The 16,927-nt window shown below is 53.4% G+C and overlaps 1 protein-coding gene across 2 annotated transcripts in view; it reads right to left on the reverse strand.

The window, feature by feature from the left end:
• The window catches only part of TENT4A (terminal nucleotidyltransferase 4A), a 42,103-nt gene extending 30,310 nt beyond the window's left edge, over positions 1–11,793 (reverse strand). The window contains exon 1 of one of the 2 annotated variants that reach the window (XM_035710398.2): positions 10,989–11,793. In XM_035710398.2, coding sequence (XP_035566291.1) covers positions 10,989–11,761 — 773 coding nt within the window. In that variant the 5' untranslated portion in view covers positions 11,762–11,793. The remainder of the gene's footprint in view (positions 1–10,988) is intronic. The other variant, XM_035710397.2, reaches the window with a different exon arrangement.
• Between the last annotated feature and the right edge of the window lie 5,134 nt (positions 11,794–16,927).

Consider the following 16,927-nt stretch of genomic DNA (forward strand, 5'->3'; position numbering starts at 1 on the left):
AACTGTATTTAGAGAGAACATGAATTGTAACAGAAGAAGTCCTGCTGATTCATCCATGTGTCCATCCACTATGGGCTTAGAGAGAGGTCCACAACGACAGTCACCTAACAGCACTTTGGCGATCTCTGGGTGGTAGACTCATGATTTTGAAGCTTTCTTTTTTTAAACAAACACACACACACACACACACACACACACACAAATCCATTTAATGAAAATAATGATTTAGAAATCCACAGAAAGCACTCTTAGCAATTAGTACACAGAACTATAAAGATGCACGGTGTCACACACGGTAGTGGCATCACTGACCACGTAAAGAAGTCACTCTGGAAACACACGGTGAAGCACCAGGCCTCATGCCTGGTTTGTGAGAAACTAGTCCAGACTCCTCTTGGGGAGATCAGGACAAAGATGTCCATTTTGGGGTACCTGCACTGTTTAGAGCCCAATGACTTCACGATGCTCTCTGCAACCTGAGAGGATCATGTCCCTCTACCCAGAGATGAGAACTCATATAATTATTTTCTCCCTATTACCACACCTCTTTGAACAATCCCTTCTTTGCTCCACATGTCTAGTGGTTAAAAAGATGTGCTGTGGGGCAGTCTGGGTGGCTCAGTGGTTTAGCACCGCCTTCAGCCCAGGGCGTGATCCTGAGGACCCACGATCGAGTTCCACGTCAGGCTCCCTGCATGGAGCCTGCTTCTGTCTCTGCCTGTGTCTCTGCCTCTGCCTCTCATGAATAAATAAAATCTTAAAAAAAAAAAATGTGCTGTGGAATCAGACTGCCTGAGATCCAACACCGGCACTGCACCCACCAGCTGGGTGAGCCAGTGGGCCCACTCTGCTCTGTGCTATGCTCCCCACCCCCCGCGTACCAGGAGGGCTGCCCAAGATGCTGTATGCAGGGGTGCGGGCTCAACAGGCCAGTGATGATGATGACAGTGACAAGTGCTGAAAACCCCTCACTTGACAGGAAAAAAGGAAGGCTGAAGCACCCACCTGCAAAGGAAGGTGCCGAGAACAAGGGGCCATCTTCCCAACCATAAACTTCTTACTTCCAACAGTCTTACCCCAAAAGCACTCCTATAAGGCCATTTTCACTCTTAACAATTTTGCAAGCTTCAGTTCATTCCAAACCTTAACCTGTGACTATTCTTGCAGGTTCCCATTCTTTGGGATTTGGTCTCCGTTCTATGTTCTGTTTACATCATGCTTGCACGTAGGACTGTACATCAGTCTCCCGTGAGTCAGTGTCTGATGGAGCCACATTCTCTCTAGACTGATTCATCATCAATTTCCTTCCACAAGATAACTTATCACAATACTTTAGGATCTCCGCATTTCACAGGCCACCTAAGGTATCCTCTTTTATATGCTGGCTATCTCTTCAGAGTTGTCCTTCAATTTTTAAAATTTCTTTGCTTAAATTCAGAGATGTCTATAGCAAAATACTGCGTTGCACCATGGCTCCCATCTCTGCCAGTTCACCATGTTCCTGATTCTTGCTCTGGATTCAGGCACACCTGTTCCCATCGTGGGGAGTCAGCGGTGGCACAGGCTGTCTGGTCCAGCAGGGAAGCTGGTGTCTGGTCCTGCTGGGAAGCTACAGTTCTCCTATCTTCTGGTTGCACCTTGGGCAAGATGTTCTATCTACAAAAGCTTACTCTCTCTTTAAAACGAGCTACTGACAAGAAGAAATGGGGGGAGGCAGTCAACAAATGCTTACTAGTCCGGCTTTCATCTCTCCGTAGTCTTCAGTTACAATAGCAACTCATCAAATACTCCATTTTTCCTAGATAACAACTTGTAAGAAAAAAATCCAGATAGGAGGAGTCCTGCTCCCTTCAGGACCACCTCACCTCCCAGGCCAGTCCTGGAGTGTCTGCAGAAAGCAGGAGTTTCAGCATACTATGGCAGCAGGACTGGCATAAAACTCCTCCGACCCCACCTCCAGCATCTTCGTCATTTGACCGTCCAAGTCCTTACAGGAGAACCTCAGTGCTCCCTCTCCCCTAATATGACCTCTCTTCAGAAAAACAAAAAAGCAAAGGGCCCTCTATAGACTCACTGAAGCTGGGAGTTGCTAACCCCCCTCCCGCACGTCTTGAAGAGTTCTCCTTCACTGAACACTGCCTGGAGCTCCCAGACATCAGCGCTGGAAGGCTGTGAGCCTGGCTAGGCGTCTGTTTTCTATCTGCTGAAGGGGAATGGTGCTACCCATTTCCTGAGCCTGCTCTAAGAACACAGGGAGGAAAGTGATGCAGAGAGCAGAGCCCTGTAGAGCCCCTGCCCTGGGAGCTGTGACAGCCACTGTGTGCCTGAGAAGAGCGGTCGGCAAGAGACTGTAGGCAGGAGCGCCAGGCCACCACCTCCAGGCTGGACTAGATGCTCTGAGCCGTACCGAGCTTGTTCCGCGTTGCCCTCCGCCATGAGCCGATACTATGCTTCCTGTGCTATTGAAACAGCAGCCCTTTGAAAAGAATATACGCCAGAAACTCAGAAACACCAGTTCTAGAGCTTTCCAGTGGTGGCTTGCTGAGTACTACAGCTTTTGCTGTTGTTCCCATTTGGATTTATTTAGGCAGCAGTTACTGAATCAAACACTGTGTTTCAAATAGTCTAAAGTTACTCTAGGTTGGTGCTGTCCAAACTATTTAAGTTTTATTTATTTATTATTTATTTATTTATTTAAGTTTTCATTAAAATTAAATGCAATTAAAATTCAATTCCACAGTTGCATTAGTCACATGACAGGTGCTCAATGGCCACATATCCTAGTGGCCTCTGTACTGGACCGCACAAAACCAGAGCTCTTCAACCTTCACAGAGCAAGCCGCTAGACAGCGTGCTCTAGCTCTGCAGTGCCCTGTCCCTTACTTTTGTTTTCTTTGCTGTACACAGAAGTTAGAAGCTGCAAAGGGCTCAGAGAAATAACATCCACTCCTACTAAGTGCACAGAACAACAACAACAAAAAAAATCCTCAACTTTCAACAAGTCACACATGCTGACACACCTGATGAAATATGACAGCAGGGCCTAAGAAGCTCTGGAAAGATATGTATTTAAAACCTACAGAACACATTATGTGGGCACTGGTTAGATTTTCAAAATCAGAAAAGGATGCCTTGACTCAAAGGGAGAAGTATCCTCACAACATCGCATTGGTCCCTTAAGACTTGGAACTTTAGGCTTTAACAGTTTCTCAGAGAAAAGCTCTAGCCTGAGAGGGAAAGTTGTATTTTCAAACTCAGAGCAAAAAGCTTTTATCTGTCCAGTTGGCAATGAGCCCCGCCTAATTTTTGGTTTCAATTTCCTCAGAGAAGAGAGGAGAAAGAGGAAGAAAAGGAGTGGCCTTCTCAAACCTCCACGTGACAATTCACACGGCACGGCACTTCCTAGTCTCCTTTATGTAGCGTGTCCTACCGGGGGGGATGTCGTACGGACACTTAGCTTCATGGGTGGAGAAGCTGAGCCTCAGAAGTCAGAACCCATGATGCAACCAGTGAAAAACAGGCCTGTGAAGGAGGCTCCAGGGGTGCAGGATGCAGGCTAACGGAGGCCCAAGGCCACAGGCATGCCTCCCAAACGGTGGGAGACACATGCCAGCCAAAGAGCTCTAAGCAAAAATGAAATGATTTGATTTTTCATTTCCCTTTGACTCCTGCATCCTAGCCACTGCTTCAGATCCACAGAATTCCAGAAACATGATGATCACCTGAAATCTCTCTCCAATATAGAAAGACAGAAACCACCTACATCCACATGTTATCACTTAGGAAATTAACTCCAATCTTAAACCACAGGAGGACCTAAATGGTTCTGCAGAGCAGCTGATCTGGGAATTAAAAAAGAGCACAAACCCACAATAAAAAGGCATGTTGCTGACAATGAAAGACATTCTCTGACAACGGGAACCTCAGAGACGCTCCCACCGAGTCTGCCCCGTCTGTCCGTGTGGAAACAGACAAACCTCTGTGCAGACACCTGGTGTGTCTGGAGGGAGCTTGGGTGCCTCCTCCTTTTCTCTGGCAAATGGAGCTCAGGCCTCCCCTAGCGTGATCGATCACAGGACACCCACCAGGTGGCTGAAGGACAGGCAACGTATCTTCATACTTTCCAGAGTTTTCTAACTTCGCCTGGATAGGTATTAGTTTCATAATAACAGAGAAACCAACTAAATCTAAATGGTGATGTCCTTCAAATACAGAATTTTTTGATAGCTTTCTGCTTTTGAGTTCTGCATTGCAAGGTATAAAACTGGTTTAACCGCACTCCTTGGGAGAAACAAGCAGATAAACCGCAATCAATTTTAAATTCTGCTTTTAACTAACTTCAGAGTTGGCAATCAAGGCTTCAAAAATTCCAAAACAAACAACAAAAGTTACCTCTAGCATTTGACTTAAACCATGAAGCTTGGCCACCCCTCCCGTGTTCATGTAAGCTAGCAGACCCTTTCGCTTGCTCATTCACTGTTCATCAGAAGCTTCCTCGCTTACTCAGAGGTAGCTAGCAGCAGCTCGTGCTTGGCACTGGGTACAGGCAAAGACACAGCCCCTTCGCCCTAAGGGGATGCGAGAGAACGAACAAGGGTCAGCTGTCACCTGTGTAAGAGCAGCAGTCACTCCACAGGAAGGGACCAGAGAAGAGCAGCGGAGCAGTGTTCTTGCTCTGCCCGCAGGAGGCACAGGGCTCTCCCACTAACTTGGGCTGCCATACAACTGGTGGGGTTTTGTGCAAACCAAGACAGACTACTATGTACTTACACCTAAATTCCAGAGGCTACTGGAATGAATCACCTGGCATCCCCGCCTACCTGCCCAACACACAAGAATGACAGCTTTCCTAAGCTGGCCAATGCAGGGTGTCTCACAAATGGGACTCTTTGATCGCCATCATTCTCATGTTTTCATTCACATGGCTTTCAAGTAAACCACTCTTAGATGACCTATGAGAGGCACAGAAAAGCACTGGGAGCTAGTCACTCTGGTTGCCGGAGTTCAGCTGTGAAGACAAAACCAGAGGACAGGACCAGCAATACCAGAGTCATCATGATGGGCTGGAGTCCAGTCAAAGGAGAGAACTGCTGGAAAAGAAAACCACATCCTCCTCATTACCTACAGGAGCACACCTCCATGCGAGGCAGGAAGCCTCCAGAAGATATTCCACACTCCAATCCCCAGAACCTGTGGCCAGGACAAAATCATCATCACTCCTGTCATCATGCTGTACTATAGCATGCCCTTAAGAGAGACAATGACCTGGGTAGGCGAATACATAAGCCCTGAAAGCAGAGGGCTTCCTCCAGCTGGCAGGGACACGGTCAGAGAGATTCAAAGCCCTGTTACTAGTGTGAAGATGGAGGGACCACAAGTCAACGAAGGCAGAGATGGCTCTAGGGAACTGAGACAGGCCCCCCGCTGGCAGCTAGCAAAGAATCAGGGACCTAAGTCCTACAACAGCAAGGAACTGAATTCTGCCAACAGGAATAGTTTGCAGGAGGACCCTGAGCTCCAGCCCAGAACACAGCAGCCAACACCTTGCCTGCAGCCTGGTGAGAGCCTGAGCAGGAAGCCAACCAGCTATCCCAGCTTCTGATACGCAGAGTTCACAAAAGAGTAAATGAGTACTGGTTTAAACCGTTAAGTTTGTGCTCATTTGTCACACAGCAACAAACTACCATTGCAGGACAGAAATCTCAGAGAAAGACATTTAATTTGCAGTGCAAGTCCCACACTGTAGAAAGATACACCCCTGACCACCTCACCTGGGACACGTACTGGCACGGGGTGGGGGTGGAGAGCAAGTGTCTTGGGCAACCGTCTTAGCCAAAAGGCCGAGAAGCGATTTGGGCAACCGTCTTAATCACCAAGATCACCCACCTGCCTTTACGCCTTTACTCTGGTGCCACACACCCTCGGCAGCCTTATAAGACCAGAGCCTTCTGAGCGGCCTCTCCAGAGCCACGGCCAACAGGAATCTCCTCGGGATCCAGTGAGCATGACACCGTGACCCCTCACCTGTCCGGCTGTGTTCTTGTGCAGGTTTCTCAACTTCAACATCACAGTGTGCTATTTGTTTTGTTTTGTTTTGTTTACAGCCCTCTTTCATGCCATAACTAAAAAAGCAGATCCTAAACGATACCGACCTACCCTAACACACAAAAAGTCCTCATTTTCCTGGGGTAACTATCATGCCTCCTCCCATCGCAGGTACAGGACTCCACTGACAATGGGAGACAAAAATTCTGTATTAAATAGTGACCTTAAAGTCTGAGGCTTTACCCTGAAAAACAAATCTTAAAGTTATGAAAAATTGATACTTTAAAACATTCACTTAAAGATTATTTTCAACAGCACTCGATCACAATTTCTAAGAAGCAAACAGCCCTGCTTACTGCTTCTCCATCACAAGCCCCCAGCAACAAGATGTGGTCCACTCCACCCTACTCTGACTTCCACAGCATGAGCGTTAACAAGGCCATTTTCTGCAAAAAAAACATTTGAGGTCTCTATTTTCCCCAAGGATCCCCTCCAGCCTGTTTAACATTCCAATCCTGTTCCAGAGCATCTATCCTGCCCTCCTCTTCTGCAGCAACCCCTTTTCAGTGTGTCAGCAGCTCTAACTGTGCCCCTGGTCATATTTACCCGTCAGCAGTCCTAACTGTGCCCCTGGTCACGTTTATCTGTGACTAGGCGCAACCTTCCCCAACTTCGTCATGACCAGCATCCTGCACTAGATTTTCAATTTCACCTGGCAGTGACAGGCCGTGGTAGACTGGGCAGAAACAAGCAATGTTATTATTAAGGGGGGGAGGAACCTCCAAATAGGAGCTAATTTCATGGGGTCAGTGCAGCAGCTAACGTGTGCACGGTGTGGTCATTGCTGTTTCCATCCACAATCTCACGCCCGTGGGGTCGCAAATGACGCACACTGAGAAATCAACTCCCTGTGTGTGCCACCACTACCTCACGAGGCAGGTCTCGCAATAACCTCTCCTGTGTGTCCCACGATGTTTACAGGCAGAGGTGGGAGACACAGCGAGGCCTGTACAGGAGTGACGATGCTGTAGTCTGCCACGAGCCCTGCCGGGCTTTCACCTGCGCCCTCCCACTGGGTCCCCACGAGGACGTGCTGGGGAAGGGAGGCATAGGCACAGTACTTGAGGAAGGGCCAAGTCAGGCTGGAAGCATGGGGGGTGGGGTTGAGGGGAGGGGGGGTGGTGTTCTTGGACACTCCTCCTCCAGGCTCCGACTCTTGGAACAGAGTGAAGAGAACACACCCACATGGGGTAAGACCACCTAGGGTCCTGAGGGGTGTGGCTAACCACATCCTGTGAAAGACACATGTCCATTTCTCACCAGAGGAAGAACTGAATTTTCTTTGAGGGTACAATGATGTCAAAAATTAAAACACTGTTGAGGCACCTGCAGAAAGGATGCTGCAAGACTGCTACACGCTATCAGCATTCCGGAGGACAACCCGCAGAAGGCCAAAGCCCACTCGGATACCTGGCCAGGGCCACGGGGGCCTCCTCTCTCTCACTATGCTCTTCCCGGGGCTCTACGGGGCACTAGTAAGGATGCAGCAATGTAGCTGGATCCAGTCTCCCACCCTTCCTCACCTGGGACTTCTGCCTTGAAGCTGAGGTTTCTGAAGCTGCCAGGACTGACCAGGACAGAGTAACAGCACTCTGCTGGGCCAGGGTGGTGGAGTTGAGGGCCTGTGAAAGCATCAGGGGCCAGAGGTTGGGACGCACAGGGCCCAGGAGCCAGTCTGCACCTGCCCGCGTCTCTAAGTCTCTAAGCCCAGGTACAGAGCACATTTCACACGGCTCCCAAAACAAAAGTTTGAGTGTCCAACCAAAATATAGAACCAGCACTAGAGCGGCTCCAAAGCAAGCACTTCACCTTCACTGCTTTGAGGGTTCCCATCCTGATCCCTGCTCTCCTCCACTTGTTTTTCGTTCACCTCAGCCAAGGATGAGATGGCTGGCAGCCTCCTGAAGCCACACCACTGGTCACGTTTCTAAGGGCAGAGTCCTCCACCCCAGAAAAGAACAAACACTGCAGGTTGCTACACGGGGTACCACGCAAATGCCCAACTGGCTTTGGCTGATGCTACTCAACCTCCCACAGCATCAGGGAACTGCTTATCCTTTCTTGAGGACAGCAGACACGGTCCTTCCAGAATGGCCTGTCCTGGGACTGCACGGTAAATCTGCGCAGCTGCTCATCAACAAGCTTCCTTTCTCCTGCCCAGGCTAAGGGCTCTCTCATCACAGTTCTTTCCCCTTCTAAACTACAGACACTCGGTGGTGGTCTTCCCATCACTCTGAGTAAGCTGGTGGCCAGGAGCAAGTTCTAGACAAAGCTATTTCTTGATACCAAAAAATGAGCTGCCATAATAAGCCCAGCGAACTTCGATGGAAAGATCATGAGAACCATCTCCCACCTCTGACTACAGACACAGCTCAACTGCTCAAGTTCTGCTCTGCCTTACTATTCCTCTGCTCTGTCCCTCCTGAAACGGTGGCCTGCTAGTAGCATTCAGAGTAGCAAACCAATAGGAGGCACCCCACCCTCCTAGACACACGGCAGGCAATCCTAGCAGGCTCCTCCTCTAGGCGGAGATGGCAATAAGTGGCTAGACCCGGAGCGGTACACAGCACCCACAGACACAGGAAAGAAGGGTGGGCAGCAAAAGAGGGAGAAAAAAGGAACATTAATACCAAGAGCATTACTGCAGGGCCCCTACTTAGGTAAGTTAAAATGTGGACCTCCACTGCTTCAGAACCTACTCTGCAACCCTCCTCGTGGCCTCTGAGCAGAGTTCTAACAGGCCAGCAGGGGTTGACGGGGTAGGACCCCTCAGCAGACCCCCAGGCAGTTGCGCCCTAGAGGTAGGCTAAGAGTCTCAGGCTTTAGTCTTTAACCTCAAGAGGACACGGGGTGCCATCACAGGGTTCTAAATGGGTCGGACCTAACCAAACCTGATGGAAGAGATTATCTCACTGGCCCTCTTTCATGCCATAACATGCCACTGGCAGCTAGTTCTGGGAGAGGCCCAGAGACCAGCAACAGTGCGTGTAAGATGACCACCTCTGGCCACTGGAGCAATCTCCACCAGAGGGGACAAACCTGCACGAGGATAAAGAGAAGGTACAGAGGATCTGATGAAAGACAGACAAGGAGGAGCGAAGGTCGGCACACCTGCACAGGACAGACCGTGCTAGTGTGTGCTGGACAGGGGCAGGGTTCAGAGTCAGGATCAAGAAACTCGCCTCTTCCAGGCCAACCAGTGCCTCAGATCCTAGCAAAGAAAGTGGTACATGGTGGGCTTGTTTACTAATAAAAACAACAGGGGCTCCTGGGTGGTTCATTCAGTTAAGCTTCTGCCTTGGGCTCAGGTCAAGATCCTAGGGTGCTGGGATCAAGCCCCAGGAGGCTGCTTCTCTCTCTCTCCCCCTCTGCCTTACCCCAGCCCGGCCACTCGTGTTTTCTCTACTAAAAAGAAGAGAAGAGAAGAGAAGAGAAGAGAAGAGAAGAGAAGAGAAGAGAAGAGAAGAGAAGAGAAGAGAAGAGAAGAGAAGAGAAGAGAAGAGAAGAGAAGAGAAGAGAAGAGAAGAGAAGAGAAGAGAAAAGAAGAGCAACAGCCACGTACATATTGAAGCTTACTAGAAGCCCAGGGGCAAGGAAACAGCTTCTTCCAGGGCCTGAATTTTTTGTGGAAGGGCATGATGCTGCCACTGCCTAGTAGCTCATGGAAGAAACAAGACTTGGAACTGTCTGGACCCCCGAAATGCTCTTCAAGTGAAGACCACATGTCTTCTTTTCCTAGTGCCAAGACACAGTCAGTTCTGGTGGCATGATCAGCTGGAAACCTGCACCACCACCCCCCAACCACCACCAAACCAAGGAACTCAGGTATGAATGCTATACATCAAGGAATCAGTTCCCCCAACACCTCTTCTTGGACAGTTTGACAAGTAAGGACTGGAGAGAGAGAGAGGCGGGAGGAGAATGGCTCCCACTTGGGACTGAAATGCAAGCTGGGGGCTTCAGGGAACTTAGAGAAAGTAACACTTCTAACTCAAACCAGGTGAAACAAATTGTAGGACATGAGCTCTGAGGGTATATCTCACATGCTTTAAAATAGTACCAACTTAAGTATCTTCCAACTTGAATGAACGTTTTAGAAGAAAACAAAGTTACTTTAAGAAGTAACTTCAATATGTAGCAATTGCCAGATTTATAGAACTTAGTATTTGTAAAAACCCTAAAAAATCCTGGAAAATCCTTACATAGTTCTTCAAAGAGCATGCAACTTGCGATGAAAGTTCATGATTTCAGTCTCGAAATACACAAAACCTATGTACAAGTGCTTTGTGTGCAGGTGCTGAGAAAAGGGCAGCAAAAGGGCTCGGTAAGTGGCATTCCCACCTGCGCAGCCTCACCTGGAACTGCCTCAACTCACACTCCGGCCCCCCCCCCCCCCCCCCAGCCTGAGGTTTTTGGTTTTCTTTCTCAAACCGTCCTTGTCATTTGTAATTGCACTAAAGCTAAATCGGATTTGTAAACCCCTGTAAACTGAGATGCAAAGATTTAGAACATGGGTGGCATCTTCCGAAGAATACGTGCTGCAAACGTTTTTATTTCCTTCCGGGTGCTATTTAACGCTTTTTTCAAAGACTGCAAAAGATGCTTTTTACGTAAATTTCTGCCTAAAACTAAATGCCAACGCACAAGCCGTCATCCAAAAAAATAAAAAAATAAAAAAAAATTACTTCTAAACTCCCTGTTGGTTACATTGTATCAGTACCGGAAAAACAAACAAACCAACAAAAACCAAAACCCAAAAAAACCAAACCCAAGAAAAAGCACCAGGAATCCTTTCCCGAAAGGCGCTCTCGGAGAGCACGAGTCAACGATTCGGCCACCTTCCGGCTCCCGGCGCGCAGCCTCCCGGCGGGGCCCCCACTCACCCCTGGATGCCCGGGCTGTAGGCGCGGCTCTTCCACGGCGTGCCGGGCCGCGGCGCCTGGGGCCCGGGGCCGCCCCCTCCGCTCAGCGCGGCCGCGCGGCTGCCCGACAGCAGGTAGTTGAGGCCGTAGGTGCTGGCCTTGTTCTCGCGTTTCCGGCGGCCCGGGTGGAACTGGTGCTGCGGCGGGGAGCCGGCGGGCGCGGGGCCGCGGGGCCCGGGGTGCCCGTTGGCCGCGCCGGGGGCGCTCGGGGGGCCGTCGGCGAAGTGGAAGAAGGCGCCGCCGCGGCCGCCCCCGCCGCCCCCGCCCCCGCCGCCGCCGCCGCCGCCCGCCCGGCCGAGCGAGGCGCTGCTGGAGGACGACGACGAGCAGCCGGGGCTCTCGGTGCCCGACTCGGCGTTGGACGAGGACGACGACGACGACGACAGCGACGGCGACTTGTGCAGGCGCCGGGCGCCCTCGGCCGCGGGCCCGAGCGCCGTCAGCAGCGCGGGGGGCAGCGCGGCGGGGCCGGGCGCGGGCGGCGGGGGCGACGCGGCGGGGAGCGCGGGCCCAGCCAGGCCCCCGCCGCCGCCGCCGCCGCCCAGCCCCGCCGCCGCCCCCGCCCCCGCCCCCGCCGCGGCCGCCGTGTCCAGCGCGGGCGAGTTGAGGCAGAAGTAGGACGCGAAGCCCGAGCCGCCGCGGCCCACGCCCTGCGACGTCTCCCAGATCTGCATCCACAGGGCATTGGCCGGCCCCTTCTGCTCGGGCTGGATCCAGGCCACGCGCGGATCCATCCACGCGCCGCCCCGCGGGCCCGCGCGCCCGCCCGCCCCGCCGCGGCCCCGCCCCCGCCGCGCCCCGAGCCCCCGCCGCGCGGCGCACGGACGGACGGACGGACGGACGCACGGGCACACGGCGCGCGGGGCAGTGGCCGCGGCTCGGGCCGGGGGGCGGCGGGGCGGCGGCGGCGGCGGCGGCGGCGGCGCTCCCGTCGGGTCGGGTCGGGGCGGGTCGGGTCGGGGCGGGCCCGGGCAGGCCGCGGCGGCGGCGGCGGGCGGGCGGGCGGGCCTGGCGGGCGGCCTTCAGGCGGCGCGGGGCGGGCGCGGGGGCCGCGGCGGCGGCGGCGGCGGCGGCGGCGTTCCACTCGGGCCGGGGGGAGAGGCCATCGGAGAGGGGCGGGCGGCCGGGCCGAGGGGGCGGGCCCAGGCGCCGCGCGGCCCGGGACCCGCGGGAGGGCCGCCCCGTGCGCCGGGCCCTCGGTCACGCTCGCGCCGCTCGCTCCGTGCTCCTGCAGCGGCGGCGGCGGCGGCGAAAAGACACTCTCGGCGGCGACAGGGCGCGGGGGAAGGAGGGGGCGCCGCCGCCTCCGCTCCAATGAGGGGCGGGGAGGGAGCGGGGCGGGGAGGAAGCGCGGCCTCCCTCGCCGGGGCCCGGGCGTCAGTGCGCACGCGCGGCCGATTTCAAATCCTCACTAGACACCGCCGCCTTGGTTACCGCGCCTGCGCACTGGGCCGCTCCCCGTGCGGCGGGGAGGGCGCCGCGTCGGAAGGAGACGCGCCTGGGAGGGGCGGGAGGGGCGGGAGGGGCGGCGACGGCGGCGTAGGTCCTTCTAGACCAGACTGGGCTGCGGCGGGGCGAGGGACAAGCGAGGAGGCCGCTGCGCCGCCCTTCCGCGCCCCGGCAGCCTCCGCCGGCCCCACCTCCCGCCGCGGCGCGCAGGCCGAGGCGTGGAGACATGCGCGCTGGGACCGGGGTCCCCGGCAGCCGCCCGGTCGCGCTGCGCGTGCGCAGAGACCGGCCGCCGCCGCCGCCGCCGCCGCCGCCGTGTGGAAGTTTCCGCGCCGCGGGGCGGGGTCGGGCTGTGCGGCCGCTGGCTCCCGATCCGTGGGGGGCCGGGCCGGCACGGGGCGCGCTGCGGCCGCCGTCCCAGGGAAGGGACAGACGTGCCCCGGGCTCTGCCGCCCGCCGCCAGCGGTCCGCGAGCGGCCGGTCGCCCTGCCGTCCCTCGTGCCCGCGCCCGCCCACGTGCTTGCCCGCGGCCTCCCGGGGGAGCGGGGCCCCCTCGGCGGGTGCCGTGCAGGCATTTCTGTTCCCTTTTAAAAACGGTTTCTTGTGCAGAAAACGCAGTCCGAAGTTTGCAGTTAGCTCACTGGCGCGATTCCCCGGGCGGCCCTGGCAGTGCTGCCGTGGCGCCGCGGCCCGCGCGCCTGGGTGCCGGGGGCCGGGGGCTGGGGGCCGGGGGCCGGGGGCCGGGGCCGGGGGGGGGCGGGGGGGGCGGGACGGTGCCGCGGCCGCACGCTCCGGGAGTGCGCAGCAGACGCCGGGGTGTCCTTACGTAAGAGCCTGTGCCCCGCGAGCCCAGCCCGAGACGGACGCCGAGCGCCTCCCGGAGCCCGGCCCCGAGGATGCTCCGACGCGGAGACGGGCCCGAGCCGGCTCGGCCCCTGCGCAGTGCGCGGCGGGTACCGGGTACCGGGCGCTGGGAGCCTCCCGACGCCGCAACAACGGGAAAAATCCGTGCACGGCCCACTACGGCCTTTTGGCAAATGGTATTAAAAACACAAATGCCTGTTTTGGTTCAGGCGTTGTGTATTTGTGTGTGGAAATTACAAACCCAGGATTAGAACATGTGCATTAAATTGGAGAAAATCACACCCAAACCAAACAGCCATTATTCTGGATCCCCTGGCGTCCGGGGCCCAGGGCCCAAGTCCCTGGAGTCTTCCCAGCCTACCTGGCCCATAACCCACAGATTCTCTGGGGTCTAACCTGCAGGAATCATCCTGAACCCAACAACTACCCCGCCCTCCCTCCGTCTTCTTACCTACAGCCCTTTCAAGCCACCACTATTTCTAGGGTATTTTGAAACAGTGCCTCCTTGCTAGTTTCCCACATTCCCTTCTTGCCCTCTTTGGCAGTTTCTCCACAGAGCAGCTTGTGATTGATCCTTAAAAAAAAAAAAAAAAAACGTAAAAGCAAATTATGTCACTTTCCTGCCCAAAACTCTCTAGTGGCTTTCTTTCTCTAACTCCTGCTTACTCTGCTCTGCAAGCCCCTGCATTGTCTGGCTCTTCTCCCGCTTTCTCCCATTCACCTTCCAGCTCTGCCCCTAACCCAGCCTGTTCCAGTCATAGCAGAGCAGGCACTTGCGGTTCCCTCTACCTGGATGCTCCTCCCCGACCTACCCACATGGGTCACCCTTTATCCACTCTCACACCTTAGTTCTATCTAAACTACAGACCTAACCCTCAACACTTCCCACTCCCATTCCCTGCTTTATTATTCTCTTAGCATTTATCTCCGTTGGCTTCCTAGGACCACAAACAATGAAATACCACAAACCGGGGGGCTTATAACAACACAAATGTATTCTCTTACAGTTCTAGAGGCTAAATGCCGGAACTCAAGGTGTTGGCAGGGCCTTGCTATCCCCGAGGTCTCTAGGGCACCATCTGCTCCATAGCTTTCTCTTAACTTCTGCTGATTTCCTTGGCCTTCTTTGGCTTGTAGGGGCCTCACTCCGTACTCTGCCTCCATCACTGAATAGAGTTTTCCCTGTGTCTATGTCTCCTTGTTATGAGAATGCCATTTGTACTGCATTAGGGTTCACCCTAATAACCTCATGTTACCTTGATTCTATCTGCAGAGACCCGAACTCCAAATAAGGCTGACATTCTACTGGTATCCAAGGTTAGGAGTTGAGGCTCATCTGGGGGAGGGGCGGAGGGGGGGGCACAATTCGATCCCCTGTGCCATCTCATGAATTTTATTTACGTTGCTTATCCTGTGTCCCTGCCCCCCCCCATTAGAGTCTAAGTTCCACAAGGAGATGGCTTTTTATCTGTACTTTTGCCTGCTATCTGTGAGCTTGAGGACTGTGATTGCCATGCGGTAGGTCCTGGATGGAAATTGGTGAAATGACCGACTGGTTGACCAACTCAATGGGAATGAAAGCCTTTCCTGGCTTCCAGGATCTATTCCAGATTACTGTTTACTTCTTAACGTTTTAAATTTGTTTCTCCCCTACAGCCTCCTGCTCTATCTTTGCAGTTTGTCTCTAGCTAATGCCTCTAACTTTGGCTCATCAGCCATAGTCTACTTCTTGTAATTAGATCCAGGGTTTCGTTATATATGATTTCATCATAAGTTTTTATGCAAATTAGAAGCAATATGTTTCTTTCTGTAAAACGAGAAATAATACTAAGTCAAATGCAATCCCTGTGACTCTGGCCAGGGGAAATCTTTCTCATTGCTTACCACTTTTCCCAGATAAGCCCAGCTTTTTCCTTCTGTGGCCAAAACCAACTCTTTTCTCTCTCTCTATCCTTATGTTAGAGGAGGAGCATGAGAGATTATACTATGCTTTTAGTGATTCATTCTTACAAATAGTTTCCAAAGCACAGACTACCGTGGACTTCCTGTGCAAGAATCAGATATGCTGGTTAAAATGCAGATAGCAAGGGCTCACCTAATCTGTAACTTTCTAAGAGTGAGGTCCAGGAATCTGTATTTTAAGTAAATTCCCTGGGCAATTCTTAAGCACAGTGAAGTTTGAAAATCTCTGCCTAATTCAGGGTTTCCAAACTCAGTTGCTCTCAGAAACTGAATAGTTTATGTAAGTAACCAAAAAAAAAAAAAAAAAAAAAAAAAAATCCGGGTGTGTGTGCATTAGTCAGCTACTACAGGATAATAAAACACTCCCAAACACAGTGGCTCCATGTAAATGTTTAGTATTGCTCACAAGTCTACAGATCAACAGATTGATTGTATGGTTCTTTAAAAAAAAAAAAAGATTTTATTTATTTATTCATGAGAGACAGAGACATAGGCAGAGGAAAGGAGGCTGCCTGTGGAGAGCCTGATGGGGGACTCAATCCTGGGACACAGGGATCACCACCTGAGCCAAAGGCAGACACTCAACCACTGAGCCACCCGGGCGCTCCCAACTGTGTGGTTCTGCTGATCTGGGTCAGACATAGCTGACCTTGGCTTACAGATCACTTAGAGGCTGCAGTCAGCTGGCAGATGGGCTGAGACTGGCTGGTCTAGAATGGCCACACTCCCATGGTGGGCAGTTGGCTGGCTGGCAGCTGGGACACCAGGGTTGATTGGCCCATGTGTCTCTCATTATCCAGCAGGCTAGCCCCAGCTTGTTCTCAGGATGGCTAAAAGGGTTTCAAGAAAGCCAGCCAACAGGTATGAAGGACTGGCGTGCCTGCACCTCATCACCATTCTTTGAGCCCAAGCAAGTGACCAGGCCTTGACAAGATTCAAGAGGTGGGGAAATAGCCCTCACCTCCTGACCAGAGAGGCTGCAGTCACATGGCAAGGGGTGTGGGATGCCGGGGGCAGACAATGGAGACCCCAGTGTGACCTGAACGAGGAGGGGCTAGGACCCAGGAGAAGAGAGCACCTGCCTGATGTGAAGAGGTATAAAGCGACTCTTCTACAGCTGGCAGGAATGCAGGACCTGCCCAAGGTGTCAGCAATGTCCATTCTCATGAGAACCCAGACAAGCAGGCATGAGCCTGAATTCTGCTGGTTCAAAATGTCGACCTCCAAGCAGATGCTGCTGGTTGCCCACACAAGTCCTTTGGCCCCACCACCCAGGAGCCCCAAGAGCCCTGGTTCTGCTCAAGTATTTGCACAGCCAGGTGTACAGAAGGGGTCTCTGGCGCTCCCAATGGTGTCATTCTTTCTGCCAATGCCAACATAAGCTCAATGTACACCTCCATTCTAGAGGAGAAGGCTGCTGGGACACTCTTGGGAAAATCTTCCAGGTGAAGAAGAGATGTGCCAGAGGACACTCCCTGCTTCACCAGTGGACATGGTTCTATCTGCGTAGGATGCCTGGCATCATTGCAGCCCCCTTGAGTCCAGAGAGGTGACAGCACTCTGGCAACCAGGCCAGAGGAGGGAAAGATGGCCCAGACTGCCCCAGCAAGCAGCAGAATTGACCA

The sequence above is a fragment of the Canis lupus genome, chromosome 34 (assembly GCF_003254725.2).
Source record: "Canis lupus dingo isolate Sandy chromosome 34, ASM325472v2, whole genome shotgun sequence".
In the NCBI taxonomy this organism is placed as follows: Eukaryota; Metazoa; Chordata; class Mammalia; order Carnivora; family Canidae; genus Canis; species Canis lupus.